This window comes from Haliotis cracherodii, unplaced genomic scaffold (assembly GCF_022045235.1).
Source record: "Haliotis cracherodii isolate W230 unplaced genomic scaffold, xgHalCrac1.p SCAF_13, whole genome shotgun sequence".
Taxonomy (NCBI): domain Eukaryota; kingdom Metazoa; phylum Mollusca; class Gastropoda; order Lepetellida; family Haliotidae; genus Haliotis; species Haliotis cracherodii.
The window spans coordinates 29,503,761-29,517,699 of NW_027266268.1; the positions used below are offsets into that span (position 1 = coordinate 29,503,761).

The following is a 13,939-nucleotide window of genomic DNA, read 5'->3' on the forward strand; positions in this document are numbered from 1 at the left end:
GAAACCCTACGTGATTATTCTAAACCATCTCTATTGCGGAATTACAATCGACAAACTCCGCACGTTGTTAGTAATATTCCCCGACTCGCCTGTGCGCTTGTGGTGATGATATTGGATTTGGCTGACACCGATGCTTGCTTTTCTAGGCGCATCATAACTCGGTGTAAAGAGCTTAACAATAACCTAGCGTTGTAATCTGCCAATCAAAACAAATTAATTTTCCGGTTGCGCGTTAATGGTTTCATAATTGCATGTAACGCTCGCGAGGCCTGAGCGACACCGTCACACGACACTGCGCAGAGCTTCACGCGAGATCGCAAGAGAGAAGAAGACCCGCTTGTTTGTGAAGAAACTACAAAACAAATTACAGTGTTGGATAATCCTTTTGTTGCTTGATGCTGAGTTTTAACGCTGACCAAAGGCTGTAATACAGAGGTGTACGGTTTAAGGGGACAGTTTAATACCGGAGAGATTTGTAATGATTTATAGCTATTCAACGTTTACGTCTAGAAGGGAGCTTTAGTTTGAACGGATAAAATTTGCTTTCTGAACAAAACCCACATTTGGGACAGGGGTGAGGTTTTATCATAAGGTAAATAATGATTAAGTCCGGTGTTTTGTGATAGATCTAATCAGGAGCGGTCAAGGTTGGGATGTCACTAAAATGGACACACATACAGTGATGTACACTGTTGCGAATAACTATTAATTACAGGTGATTTCTAAATTATGACCAGAAATGTTCGAAATACATGTACATATGTTAATACTGATGAAATTAAATATCTCAAGGAAGAGAATATATGGATGCCAACTTCTTTATTATGAGGAACATAACGTATCGGAGTATATGCTTACTCCTTCATCAGGTGATGGATGCCACAAGGCAGAGAGCATATATATGTACATGTAAGGACAACACTATTAATAAGATAACAAAAGGTTGAAAATAACACAGGGTAGGAAACTAACAAGGGAAGCCAACACATGATTCGCGCTAATGAAGGAGTAAGCATCTACGCCGAAACGTTGTGTTCCTCATAATAAAGAAGTTGACATCCATATATTCTCTTCCTTATGTGTATCACTTCCAAATGCCTTTCAGCGACCTGAAATATCTTCTTTGAATGAAAGTAGATTAGGTAAAAAATCACAAAACGGAAAACAATATCCGAGATCAACATGTCAATGGCAAGTTCTCATGTAAAACAGAAATAGCCACATTCTCTAGAACCTTACCACGACGAACCTCGTTATTCCAGAATCCTCCCTTACTGGACACAAATGATGTTTCGTTGATTCAAACCTAACGGATTAATGAATGTTGTTTGAGTCATCATTCATTGACAAAACAACACTCACGCTTTTGTTTATTTTATAATGACGTCTATCGACTCTGTACTACACGAGTAGGTATATTTATATAATGCCCTTCTCTAGCTGTGTATAAACATTTGTATAGTGCGGTTGACAACAGTAAGGGGGATTTCCTACAAACTCTTGAAACACATCTATAATTATTCGCAAGTAAAGAATGTTTTGGTTGTTTTGATTTTTTACGCCGAGTAAAAACACCGAGCTCGACAGCGATCTTACTAGATATGCTTATATCCACGAGTATTTTCTCAACACATTTCTTCTCAATATCAAACAAACATGTTGACTTCCGTTTCGGTTATTTCAAACAAAATGCCACGAAAGTACACTATCATTCGGTCATTTCAATTATCATATGTCCTCGCAGCTTATTTAACGTTTATTTTGACAGTTCGTGAAAGAATGTCCCTCTGTCAGTCATCATTCTAGAATTCTTTCACAGAGCCATTTCCCAACTGATATTTTCACATTTCTCGACTGGACGCCATGTTTACGGACACCAGAGGTCCGCCCATCACCCAAACTCACGGAAAAGTAAATACAGTTTTTGTTTCCATTCCCCTCAAATGATGAAAATATCTTTCTACATTTTTCGGTCTTTTCTTTCACTGTCTAAACCCGGCAGCGACCACGTGCATTTTAATTCGAATTCAAGATTTCGCTGACACTAAACGGTTTGCCATCTTTCGTCTCTGCTTGCAGGGAACTGTTTTGTAGGATACTGTTTGCCTGAAAACTGCTTACGTACAGTGATGAGAGATAGCGCAGCTGATCGAAACCATATGTGCTTCATAGCTTGATTGTGCATGAGACGATGGTCTAATTTTCCAATAAAAATCTTATAGATCCGTTGCCATGGTGAGCCCATTTAACAAGGGATAATTGCAGGGAATATTATGCTGGTGTGACAGACATGTGTTTTCTGATGATGAGTCGTAATACACATATGCTAAATACCTTAGGACATTTCATTACCAAAAATGACACGAAATATTTTGACATAATTTGAAAAATCAAAAGTGAAATATTATGAGGTATTATTATTATTGATTTTTTCAAATTAAAGTTTCATAACGTAATATTGACTTGTATGTAATATACATTAATTACTGTGATTGCCATCATTATATGTTTTTTGGGTTGTTTTTTTAAAAGACAGTACGTGTAAGATTTCGTCAAATGACGCCTTGTGTATTCAGCACTCCCGGATAATTGTCCAACATAGGTACATATATATATCCTACATCACGACATCGTTCCGGAATACGGCTCCTCAAACTCACTCACTGTCGGCATCAAAGACGCCACGAGGACTCTGTATCACTTGTGTTGCAAACCCTTGCCTGAAGTCCCAATATCTCAAGTAGTTTAGCTCCATCCGCCTGTTTGATCATCCGATCGATCCTACCCGATCGATTACGACAATCGAACCGCTTTACGGTTGAGAAAAGCCCGCGTAGGAAAACCAAGAGTCGATTTTCGGCGTGTCGTATTTGTCGTCTCTTCTCTTAGACCAGATAGTATAGCGGTGTTTATACAATGCAATGAACAGCCAGAATTATTTATGACATGGCTGAATAGACTTTGCCACGGCTTGAATTTTATTGAATAACCCCGTATCATCAGCAAAGAAGGAACTTTGTGTATATATGGATTTCATCAGTAATTACATCAAAAGTATCTCTTATAACGCTACCGAGGTATCCACTATCGTTCAAGGAACACAAGACGTGCTTTCATTTTAAAGATTCCGATTGAATCTACTTAAATAATTAATAGACAATGCGGGGCAAATCGGATGCCATTGTGCCGAAACCGACGCGATGCTGTAGCTTTTATTAATCATTCTATCGATATAGCTATTCTGGTATTGTTAAAAACGGGTTAACTCCGCGTGTTTAACTAGACGATCATTGTTCCACTGCATGCGGGTATTGACCCAAACTATCCTCTCTATCATCCGTGATTTCTTCATAGGGATTCGAAGACAATACATTTAGCGGTTTTGATGTATTTTGCATGAAACCCTAACTCTATTTACTGTACGCGTGTGAATTATTAAAACATAAAAAGAGAATTTTATATCGGTGTAACGAGATACGAATGAAACCGAGGCAGACAGTTGAAATATTTAGCGTTGAATTTTACTGTTATGTTAGATTCGTATTATTTGATTGCTTTCTGCTAGAAGCTAACAAAGGCCGTGTTAAACAGCTGTATAGCTTCAGTGTTTATGCGCTTGAATTACTCATGATTTTGTCGACTCACAGTTAGAGTGAAATATTATTCAAACTTCTCTCTTTCACGTCTCCGTTTCTAGCCAACGTTCAGATTTGGAACACGTGTTCCGGTGCAAAACTGATTTCATAACGGCAAAAATAATAATTACGAAAATACCAGACAAAACCATTCTGGCGAAACCTAAGCCTACCTCCAGTTACAAAAGAAACTCAAAGAAGAATGCTTGAAAATCTTTTTCACGAAAAATTGCGAGCTTTCAAGATAGAAATGACGACAAGACTCCTTGAAGATTTCAAGTACTTTCTCCCAAACTCTCAAGACTTTGGCAAACATTTTGGCAAGCAAAGCCATCCCACGTGGGCCTCATTGCACGTGCGGCGTTCGGATTTCTCCCCCCTCCCCTCCTCAAAGAGCGGGTCCTCCTAAGTTCCCCTAACGCGTGCCCCATGCAGAGAACTCCAACCGGTTTCTATTAGATTCTACAGTGCCAACAGTTTTTGTTGCATTCTCAGTAATAAAATGCTCAAACTTAAACAAATTTGTCAAATTGGCCCTGTATTCTCAAAGGAAATGGATTTGGGAGTAATATTTAATCCGATTTTTGAATTGTAAACAGTTTTGGATTTTCTCATGCTTTTCTGCGTTTCGGTGTTTAGTTGTTTGTTTTTTTCGCGTGGGAAAATTGAATAAAATTGACAATTCTGTCTATCAAGGTATGCATTCAAAATATAAGATAAAATATAACTTATAGTGAGGTAGGGGTTTGATATCAGAACAGGTACGTTTAAGCCATAAATACCGATACAAGGAAATACCAGTGAGTGAGTCAGTTAAAAGTTTACGTCAGATCGCCAAGATTTCAGCCACACAGTGACGAGACAAGTTATAAAGGTCAATACCTGACACAAAGGACTTTTAATATGTTCGAAATATATCACTGTTTGAAGATTAATATGTGATTAATTTTCAAATGCTGATATTACAAACCCCTCCCGCCAGTGTGTTACATCCCACTTTGATATTCACATGAACAGAAGCGTTATTTACAGAACTCGAGGATTAGAGTTGCCTTCGATACATCCGAACTTCGCCATTCACGCGAACTCGAACATTTGAGTTGCTTTCGATACATCCGAACTTCGCTGTTCACATGAAAAGATGCGTTATTTGGAGAACACATGGTATGGAATTGAAACCGACATGAACAGTCAGATCTATGTGAATTCCTTCGCTATATCCGGAGTAAGCTGTCTTTACCTATTACCATAGTCGTATTTCGTAACGATAACAAATGGCTACATATCCATCAGTCATGTACCACGGGTCCGAATCCCAGATGCGACCCGACCATGATCCCAAGTCTACAGCACCATATCCGTGCTTGTGGGTTTCACCCAAATGGTAAACTTCTAGAATCTACCCCACTCGGGGTTTTCCTAAAATACCAATCAACGTGGCGCTAAAACCAAGTCACTCACTAACTGTATCATAGGCCTGAGATAACGCATTCAATGATCAATAATCACTACGTCAGCATTTGGTGCTCCATGATCATGTGTACAACTCACAGATCAGAATTCAGGCGACGTTAAGCAACGTTGGTGGCGGAGAGTAGTTCGATGGGTAACCGTTTTCGTCACCTTGGCTCCTGAGAGTTTCTAAATCCTCTGTCCTGGCCCAAACTGAAGTGCATGTTACATGTGCTCTTCCTGTAGGCAAGTGGCTTTGTTCGAAATATGCCTCAGTTTTCCCAGCAGTGAATGGGTACCCGGTAGAATGAGATGGCAATGTGACTGTTAACCTGCCTTCGCCTTACAGGAAGCTTGGCTTGTAATACAGTTATGTACCCCCCAGGGACCTGAGAATGAGAATCAAGTGCACACTGATCCAGTGGGTTTTAAACCGGGGTTTTAATGGTGTATTATTATATAAGCGTCTGTGTGTAGAAATGTATTTATAATACAAAACCTGGTTTTCTGAGAGTGAGTGAGTTGAATTTACTGCTGTTTTGAGCATTATTGTATTTTAAAGTACGCATCAAGTAGAACTGTAGTAGCTGAACACCTGACATCAAGCATATGCTTTTACATTAGATCTGCCATATTCTCTGTTCGACAGCATATATTTGGATCGGATTCCGTGTATAAATACTTTTACATTTAAAAATATGTACAAGAATGCTATGCAGAGAGTTTGTACGAACTATCATCCGTCAACTTCTACCAGTTCGGATAGGCTTTTCCGCACGTCTGCTTCTTTCTCCATTATTGCCAACAGCAGACGTCAACTTCCGCCATGTTGGATTATTCTCCTGACGAAAGCAGATGCGGTGGGTGGGGGGAACATATGCGAGAAATATGTGCCCCAATATGTGTCCCTGGAGTTTGCGGGACAATATGTGTTCTGAAATACACAACCGTTGTCATAAACCCACCTGCAAGACATATTTCATTGTCGTCTCCATTGCCAGTGGATTTCCTTCCCACAGCAATACAAACCATAACGGCCTAAAATTCCCATAAAATGTGATATAAAGTTTATTTTTTAGTATATCAGTAACAACGTATAGGTTAAATCAATAGATCATTCTCTCCAGGCATTGCGTAGGAATAATGAGTGATGAGAGCTCTGTTCTCGATTCAACATATACTTAAATGAATCAATTTTCTTGGAGTCAATCGTCAAATTCGATTTCAATGCCCACTTTTACTCTGTCATATTACATGGATGCATGGGGCGGTCGGGTAGTCTAGTGGTTAAAGCGTTCGCTCGTCACGCCGAAGACCCTGGTTCGATTCCCGACATGAGTACAATGTGTGAAGCCCATTTGTGGTGTCCCCCGCCGTGATATTGCTGGAATATTGCTAAACGCGGCGTAAAACCTCACTCAATCACATAGATGTCTGATTCACTTTATTAACTCGGCTGAGAGAGAGAGAGAGAGAGAGAGAGAGAGAGAGAGAGAGAGAGAGAGAGAGAGAGAGAGAGAGAGAGAGAGAGAGAGAGAGAGAGGGCTAACAGTAATAGTTTAGGCGACAGGAAACCCGAATCGTCTTGAATATCGAGTGTTCAGTGTATGTGCAACAAATTCACTAATTTAATATTGTAAGATGGAGATTTTGTTTTAAACCAAATGAATTTTTCGTACAGTGTGTTCTGCACCCAGACTGAGTTCATAGATCGCGACCCTTGGACAAGTTCGTCACACGTCAATCACGTGTAATAAAAGACTATGTTTGTCTGTTTGGCAACTCGATCGCGTTGTTTAATCATGCGGGCCTGGTCAATTTCATTCATGACGATAGTGCTGTGTTTTCCGATACACGGTGCTGTGAAATGTGTCGATTTCACTGGACGTGGCTGCTAGCTCCACGTCCGAATTTCTCCCAAGGTTATCGATAACGTATATATTTTAAATAATTGTTACTTGCACTATGTAGATTTCGTAAGGTTGCACTGATTCCTGTACTTTAAGATCAATACAGCCCTGATCTCCGGGACGTACATTCAAGCTGTATTATTAACTGTCACGTCTTGTAAATTTCAAATCATTGTCAATTTCATCATGTTTGAAAATGACAATAAGTGCTTTGAATCATTTTCCTTATTCCGTATAGACAATAAGATGGTAATCAGTTTCCGTGGCATCAATAAAGTAAACATTATAACATGAAATATTAACCACGTGTAACAACGGCTGCATTCAGCCCGTCATGCTGAGGTTCTGAGACTTCCTAATACCAGCCAACGGCGTGTGTTGTTTTGTTGTCGCTAGGGCCGGACGCGGGAACCCCATATGACATTCAGGGTTCGATGTAAATATGGTTGATTTTGTCATAAACAAGAGATAAATTATCTCACATTTAATTAAACTCCCGCCATTCACCACCCCCATCAACAGCAGAAACTACTGTTTGGCCACAAACTTTGGGCTATGGTTGCGACTAGATAATCTGAACCTTTTATTATTATGATTATTATTATTATTATTATTTGCATATTAAAATAGAAAATGCAGCAAAGAGGGTTTAGATGATCCTGGCACAGTCAGTCTGGTTAGGCTCATCATCAGCTCAGGGCCCTTGCCCCCTCTACACGCATCCCAGACAGTGAATGGGACTTCTCCCAGGAAGCGCTGCCTTGTCAAACCCACCCAGAACTTTTCGGAATGTGAAGACTCCCCAACACTGCAGCTTTCTGCATTACCCAGATTGTCAGAGGGGCTGTATTCTGGCAGCAAACCCGGGTACTCTCCCAATGTAAGACAACAGATTGGGAGGTACCAAACCTAAAGCAAAAAAACAACAAAGGGGAGTCGGACAACTTGGTACCTAAGATGCAAGTGTGACATTTCGAAAGCGAGGTCTGCATATTTGCCACGTTTTCCCTGAATCTTGTCAATCACTTTACTGTTAAAAGGGACAGAAAATTCAATGATATAAATGATTTCATTGGATTTATCAAAAAGGACAAGATCAGGTTTGTTGGCCTGTCTAGATATGAGGCTGTATTCGGGCTTATTCATAAAGTAGTAGTAGTAGTAGTAGTAGTAGTAGTAGCAGTAGCAGTAGCAGTAGTAGTAGTAGTAGTAGTAATAGTAGTAGTAGTGCCAGTCTCGTCATTCCTATGTTCTTGTCATTGTTGTTATCATTCATATCATCATCGACGTAACTAGTAGTTGTAGTAATAGTAGTAGTGGTAGTAGAAGTAGTAGTAGTAGTAGTAGTAGTAGTAGTAGTAGTAGTAGTAGTAGTAGTAGTTAGTGGTCATTATCATAAGTAATCATTGCCATCACCGATTGTTTTATTAATGTTGTTGTTGTTGTTATTGTTGCTGCTGTTGTTGTTGTTGCCATGCTATACACGTGATAGGGACACATCAACAAACGGTTCCCTGTGAAATCGACATGTAACAGTTGACATATGTAACGGTCAGCTGACACAGCGGCAGTCACACTGGTTATTACCGTGTCCCGCGCCCAGCCAGTTCACACACAACTACTCATTTGCCTCTCGAAAAGAGCACGCAACTCCGCAATATTTGTCAATGAAAGAAAAGGCTGTGTTTAATTTGTCCTCGTATTCCATATTGACTTTTATGGCGTTTAAAGATCGCCTATGATAGCACTCTTTCCCTATAGTGTTTTCGGTATTTAAGACTGTCATGGTCGTGATAATGTGGGTATGTTTATCATCGTGTTTGATACGGGTATGTGAAAAGTGTTATTGATTGATAGTCCTAGCACCGAGATTATTTGCAAAGTATTGAGGACGTTTATGTAAGGAATACAACAAAAAAAACATGACAAAGAACAAATTTGTTCGGCTGCTGGATATTTAACATGACAAAAATACGAAACTGGAATTGTTTGGGATTTTTAGATATGAATATGTAAGGTCAGTTGACATGGCATCAAATAAACTGCGTGCTTTTGAATATAATATCGACTGATATTATATTTGATTTGCATTTGTGATTATGTTTTAATATTCACCAGTAATGGATTTCAATGATTAGACATACAGAATAAGTATTTAAAAGGCATTTTGGAGTGATACACATAAGGAAGAGAATTTATGGATGTCAACTTCTGTATAATGAGGAACACAACGTTTCGGAGTAAATGCTTACTCCTTCATCTGGTGAATGATGATGAAGGAGTAAGCATATACTTCGAAACGTTGTGTTCCTCATTATACAGAAGTTGACATCCATAAATTCTCTTCCTCATACAGAGGTTTATCGATTTTGTGTCACAAATGTTTATTAAGGCGCACGAAATTGACCTATATTTCAAAAACGGGTTCAAGCCTATACTAATTAGAATAACTTCTATCGGGAAAATTATTTTGCAGAATCTTAAGCTTTGGTTTCTGTTACAGGAGATTCGGAATAAAGAGGTGCTCGCGCTGCCATCTTGGAATTGCCGCCAACGAACTTGTAATGAGAGCTCGTGACCTAGTTTATCACCTCTCGTGCTTCACGTGTAGCTCGTGCAACCGAGCTTTGACACCAGGCGAACAATTCGGAATGAAAGATCATCTTGTTTACTGTAGAACAGACTATGAAATCATATTTCAAGGAGAGTATTTGCAAAGTCTGTCACCGGAACTCGGTGGACCAAATATTCCCTATTATAACGGAGTGGGCGCGGTCCAGAAAGGAAGGCCACGCAAACGGAAGAGTCCAGAACTTGAGGGGTGTCCGTCAATGGGTGAGACATGTGATTTAATTATTATAAAGATTCTTACTTACATTGTAATTGTATTTCAGATCAATTGTACATACAACTTGGAGTGGGTTCTATGAAAAACACTCCTCAAAAGGTTTCATACATTAAAGTTAAATGTTGATAGAGATACAACATCTGGGGAATATCGGGTCAGAGAAAGCCCTAAGTTCTCCGTGATTTGCCGGAACAGCCGAGTATACTGAGGATCGGATGATTGCAATGTTGTTTATTGTTATGTATTAAACTTTGTTTCTGTAATGTCGCCACGGATAGTACATCATCCTGCCAGCCACGTGTTACAGACCAACATGATAAAGCTGCAATTTTTTTAGTCAGGGTTAAAAATATATGTATACTGATCTACTGATCTATATTTCATGATAACAAATAAATACATGATTATTAATTGTTAGTTGGACGATTAAATATCAGGACAAAATAAACTTTAAAGGTAGTATTTGAATAAGCGGCCCAATAAGCGGTTTTTAAATGCATGACAGTTAAAATAACCAATGTGTGTCATAATTTGTCTTGCATTCCAATATTGGCTTTAAATACCAAGTGGGTTGGTGTTCTCACACTTCAACGCTGAAGTCAAAGGCCACCTGCGCTGTGGAAATCGATGACAAAATGTTTCATAAATGACCTCAACAGTTTTCCACTCTTCGACTCAATTACTTGGCTGCAGATGTGACATCCTAAAAGCCATACCATTGATGCTAGTTTCGCCAAAACAAGTTGTCCAAATACCCACACAAGCTTGGCTTTGAAGTTTTAATCCTATCCGAGGAAAGCTTTTATCAAACTTTGCCATCGAGAAGTCCTGAAAGGCGGGACAATGCGCAATGGAGTCGTCAGGCGTCTTTAAAGGTCTATTAGCAGTGTAGCAATGGGTGAACTATTTCAAGCCATTGGCCACAAATAACCGTGTCCGATCAACATCAGAATCTTTTGTCCATCCTTAAAGAGTCTTCTTACCTCTCATCGTAAACACTACTTCAGGAGCGGGTTCCCAAAGGTGAATAATCGGGGCTCATTTCTTGCGCGGCAGGGTACCGCAATTGTCCAGCGGTGAAGCGACCAGGCCGCCATGCCTCTGATATGGGCTGTGCTCGTTTGACAAGATTAGCGCTCACTGTTCGACCTGTCAAGTTTATCTTTCACGCTTGGTTTAAATCTTAAGATTATTTGTCAGACTTCTGAAGTAGCATGGTGAATATCGTGTGTGTTGTTACGTAAACTGGACTCAAAGCTCACTCAAACACGGGTATTAATGAGACGTTAAGAGTATTATCAAGGTAGCCCTCCTATGGGGGATCCCAAGTTTCAGAGATTCAAAGATTGAGTTATTCGACGACTGGTGTTTATCCGTAACTTATTGCGTAATATTTTTCAATATTTCACATAAAATGAGTCAATAACATGACGATGTGTCAGTAGTCAACCAAATCATACTGCTCGGGTTTTAGATGGCTTAAAACTAACTAACATTACATTTCCAAATATATTTCCATAGTTATGGGCAAATCAGTATTATCTTTAAACCATGTATGAAATATTGCAAATATGCTTATGGCTGTGTTTATCGTTTCCGAAGAACACTGCTTCATAATTCGAGAGCATATTTTCCACATAAATCCCCCATTATTCGTCATAACGTTGTTAGGCCAAATTAATTAACAACCCACTGACAAGGAAATTGACAAGCGTTCTTTTGGCCACCGTGATGCTCGCTTCGTGCCTCGATAATCCAGTAATTATCCGTCTGGTAAAACAGGTTAAAGCAATTAATTAGGATCAGTTGTGATCAGTAATCATCCAGTAATCAACGGCTACGGCGTACGCGGGGTTAATCGTAGAATTAACGCATTAATTACTTCAGTTTAGTCACGTTTCACACGAAATATTGAATGAATCATGGTACGATCAAGACTTGAGATATTAATTCAATATGCACTTTTGGAAATCAGAAAGTTTAGAGTTTAATTTTTATTTTAAATATTAATATGCCACATATTTATGTTATAAACAGGCTTTGTGTTTATTTTGTGGTTCATATACCGAAAGTGAAGGTATGTCCACTGTAACCTCGCTATACCGGACAGTACCCATATTAGTGGCGTTAACGTTAGTTCCAGTGCAGTTAACATTAATGTTATACTCCTGTCGTAGCGAATACCAATATATCTAAATAGATAACGGAATCATTAAATGAGCAAATATTATATAATTCTTTCAAATCTTATAAGTAATTTATTCAAACTATGGCGTGTGCTCTTGTGTCCGTATTATAACTTCGCCAAAAAGAGAATATGTGTTTTTTAAGGTGCCGAGATGAACGAGGTTCTTCTATCACAATTAATCTTTCTCATGGGTATTCAAGAATTATTCAACACATGTCCAAACGTTCTCGAGACGAACTGTTACCAAATGCTGCACGGCTTATTAAAACATTGGCACTTTTCACTTAGTGTTGCCACATTTAGCTTCAATTTCAGCAGGTGAGCTATAATTATAATCTCATTACACATGGATCAAAATCTGTCGCAACAACAGGGCATATCACGATCAATTCCTGCTCATTCCTGCACGATGAGTGATATGTCGTTGTGGCCCGTCCATGATAGCGTTTCCAAAATGCATTTGTTCACAGACCTCCATGTGGTGGAATGAGTGAGTGAGTATGGTTTTACGCCTCTTTTAGCAATACTCCTGCAATATCAGGGTGGTGGATACCGATAAATGGGCTTCATACATTGTACCCATGGGAAATCGAACCCGGGTCTTCGGCGTGACGAGCGAACACTTTAACCCCCACCACACCCCTACCTGCACCCACACACCCCGGGGAGACTAGAGGTTATTGATCTTATTAGCTTGATATAAGATTTTATAACCTGAAATATCACACTGTTTGATCCTAAGTGGGCTACTTGAAACTGCCTGTGATTCAAGAAAGAATTAAACTTGTGAATTATTCTTCAATTTGGATAAATGACTGTTTTCTATTATGTGTCCAAAGCTTAAAGTTAATAAGGTTACCTGACACAAATGTATGATCGCCAACTCGCCCATTCGCCCACTGAGCAATCGGCCAGCTATTGGCCAACTTACGGAGTTGGGTTAGCATCTGCATTGCTGTTTAAAGAATACCGTTTTGTTTCTGGGGTAGCCATTACAAACAATACCGGATATTACGAACTGTAATCCTGTCATATCTAATTCCTTTATTCACATTAACTATGTTGAATACCATCTCAAGTGGACAATGATTGGGTTCGCTAAAGCCGAATATTCGACACAACCGACTTCATTATAACCGTAGTTGACTAATACGAATTGCCTAAAGTTGTGTTAATCCTAGATACACAAATACAAAAACGGAAAATTGTAAGATGAGACGAAGAGGAAAAGTAGTTCGAGACATCAAGGTATTCGACAATACTCGAGACATTGATATTTAGAATCAGGAAGTCGATTTTACATAATGAAAATGAATTACCTGTTTTTTAACGCCTATGAATGTCGAAAGGAATTTGATGTAATGTTTTCAGATCTATTTTTACTTCGAGAAACCGAAAATGGTTGACGACTATTATTTCGACATAAACATTAAATTCCGAAGAATTTACAGTTCCCTGAAATGTTATTGGCCCCAGCTGTAGAATATAAACGTTTCTTTAAACACATCTCGTGATAGCATCGTGGCGTGTTTGCGCTTTGTCAAATTAGATAAAAAGTTGGAATCGATATTCATACGAGAACGGGAATTGAGAAGATAACGTTAAATGTTGAGAGTATTATAAATTCGAAATGGGTGCGGAAACGAAATTTGATTGACATGCGTATTAAAAACAAACAGACTACTCATTCCGATAGTATCGCTTCCGGGGCGACTCAAATACAGATCAGTACCAGAGTCATGGGATTACATGGACGAATTTGAAATGTCAAGAATATTAACAGGAATGCTTAAAAAAATCCCCTTGGCAAAATAGAACCTAATACACGTATTTAATACTCAAATGCTTTGTGTGCCTCATGCCGAGACAAGAAGTCGGCTCGTTCAAGCTGTCTCGTGGAATTAGT

General features: G+C 39.1%; 1 protein-coding gene across 1 annotated transcript in view; it reads left to right on the top strand.

The window, feature by feature from the left end:
* LOC139459828 (LIM/homeobox protein Lhx9-like) overlaps positions 1-13,939 on the top strand; it is a 66,372-nt gene that overhangs the window by 6,855 nt on the left and 45,578 nt on the right. The window contains exon 3 of the mRNA XM_071241525.1: positions 9,501-9,832. Within this exon, the coding sequence (XP_071097626.1) occupies positions 9,501-9,832 (332 nt within the window). The remainder of the gene's footprint in view (positions 1-9,500; positions 9,833-13,939) is intronic.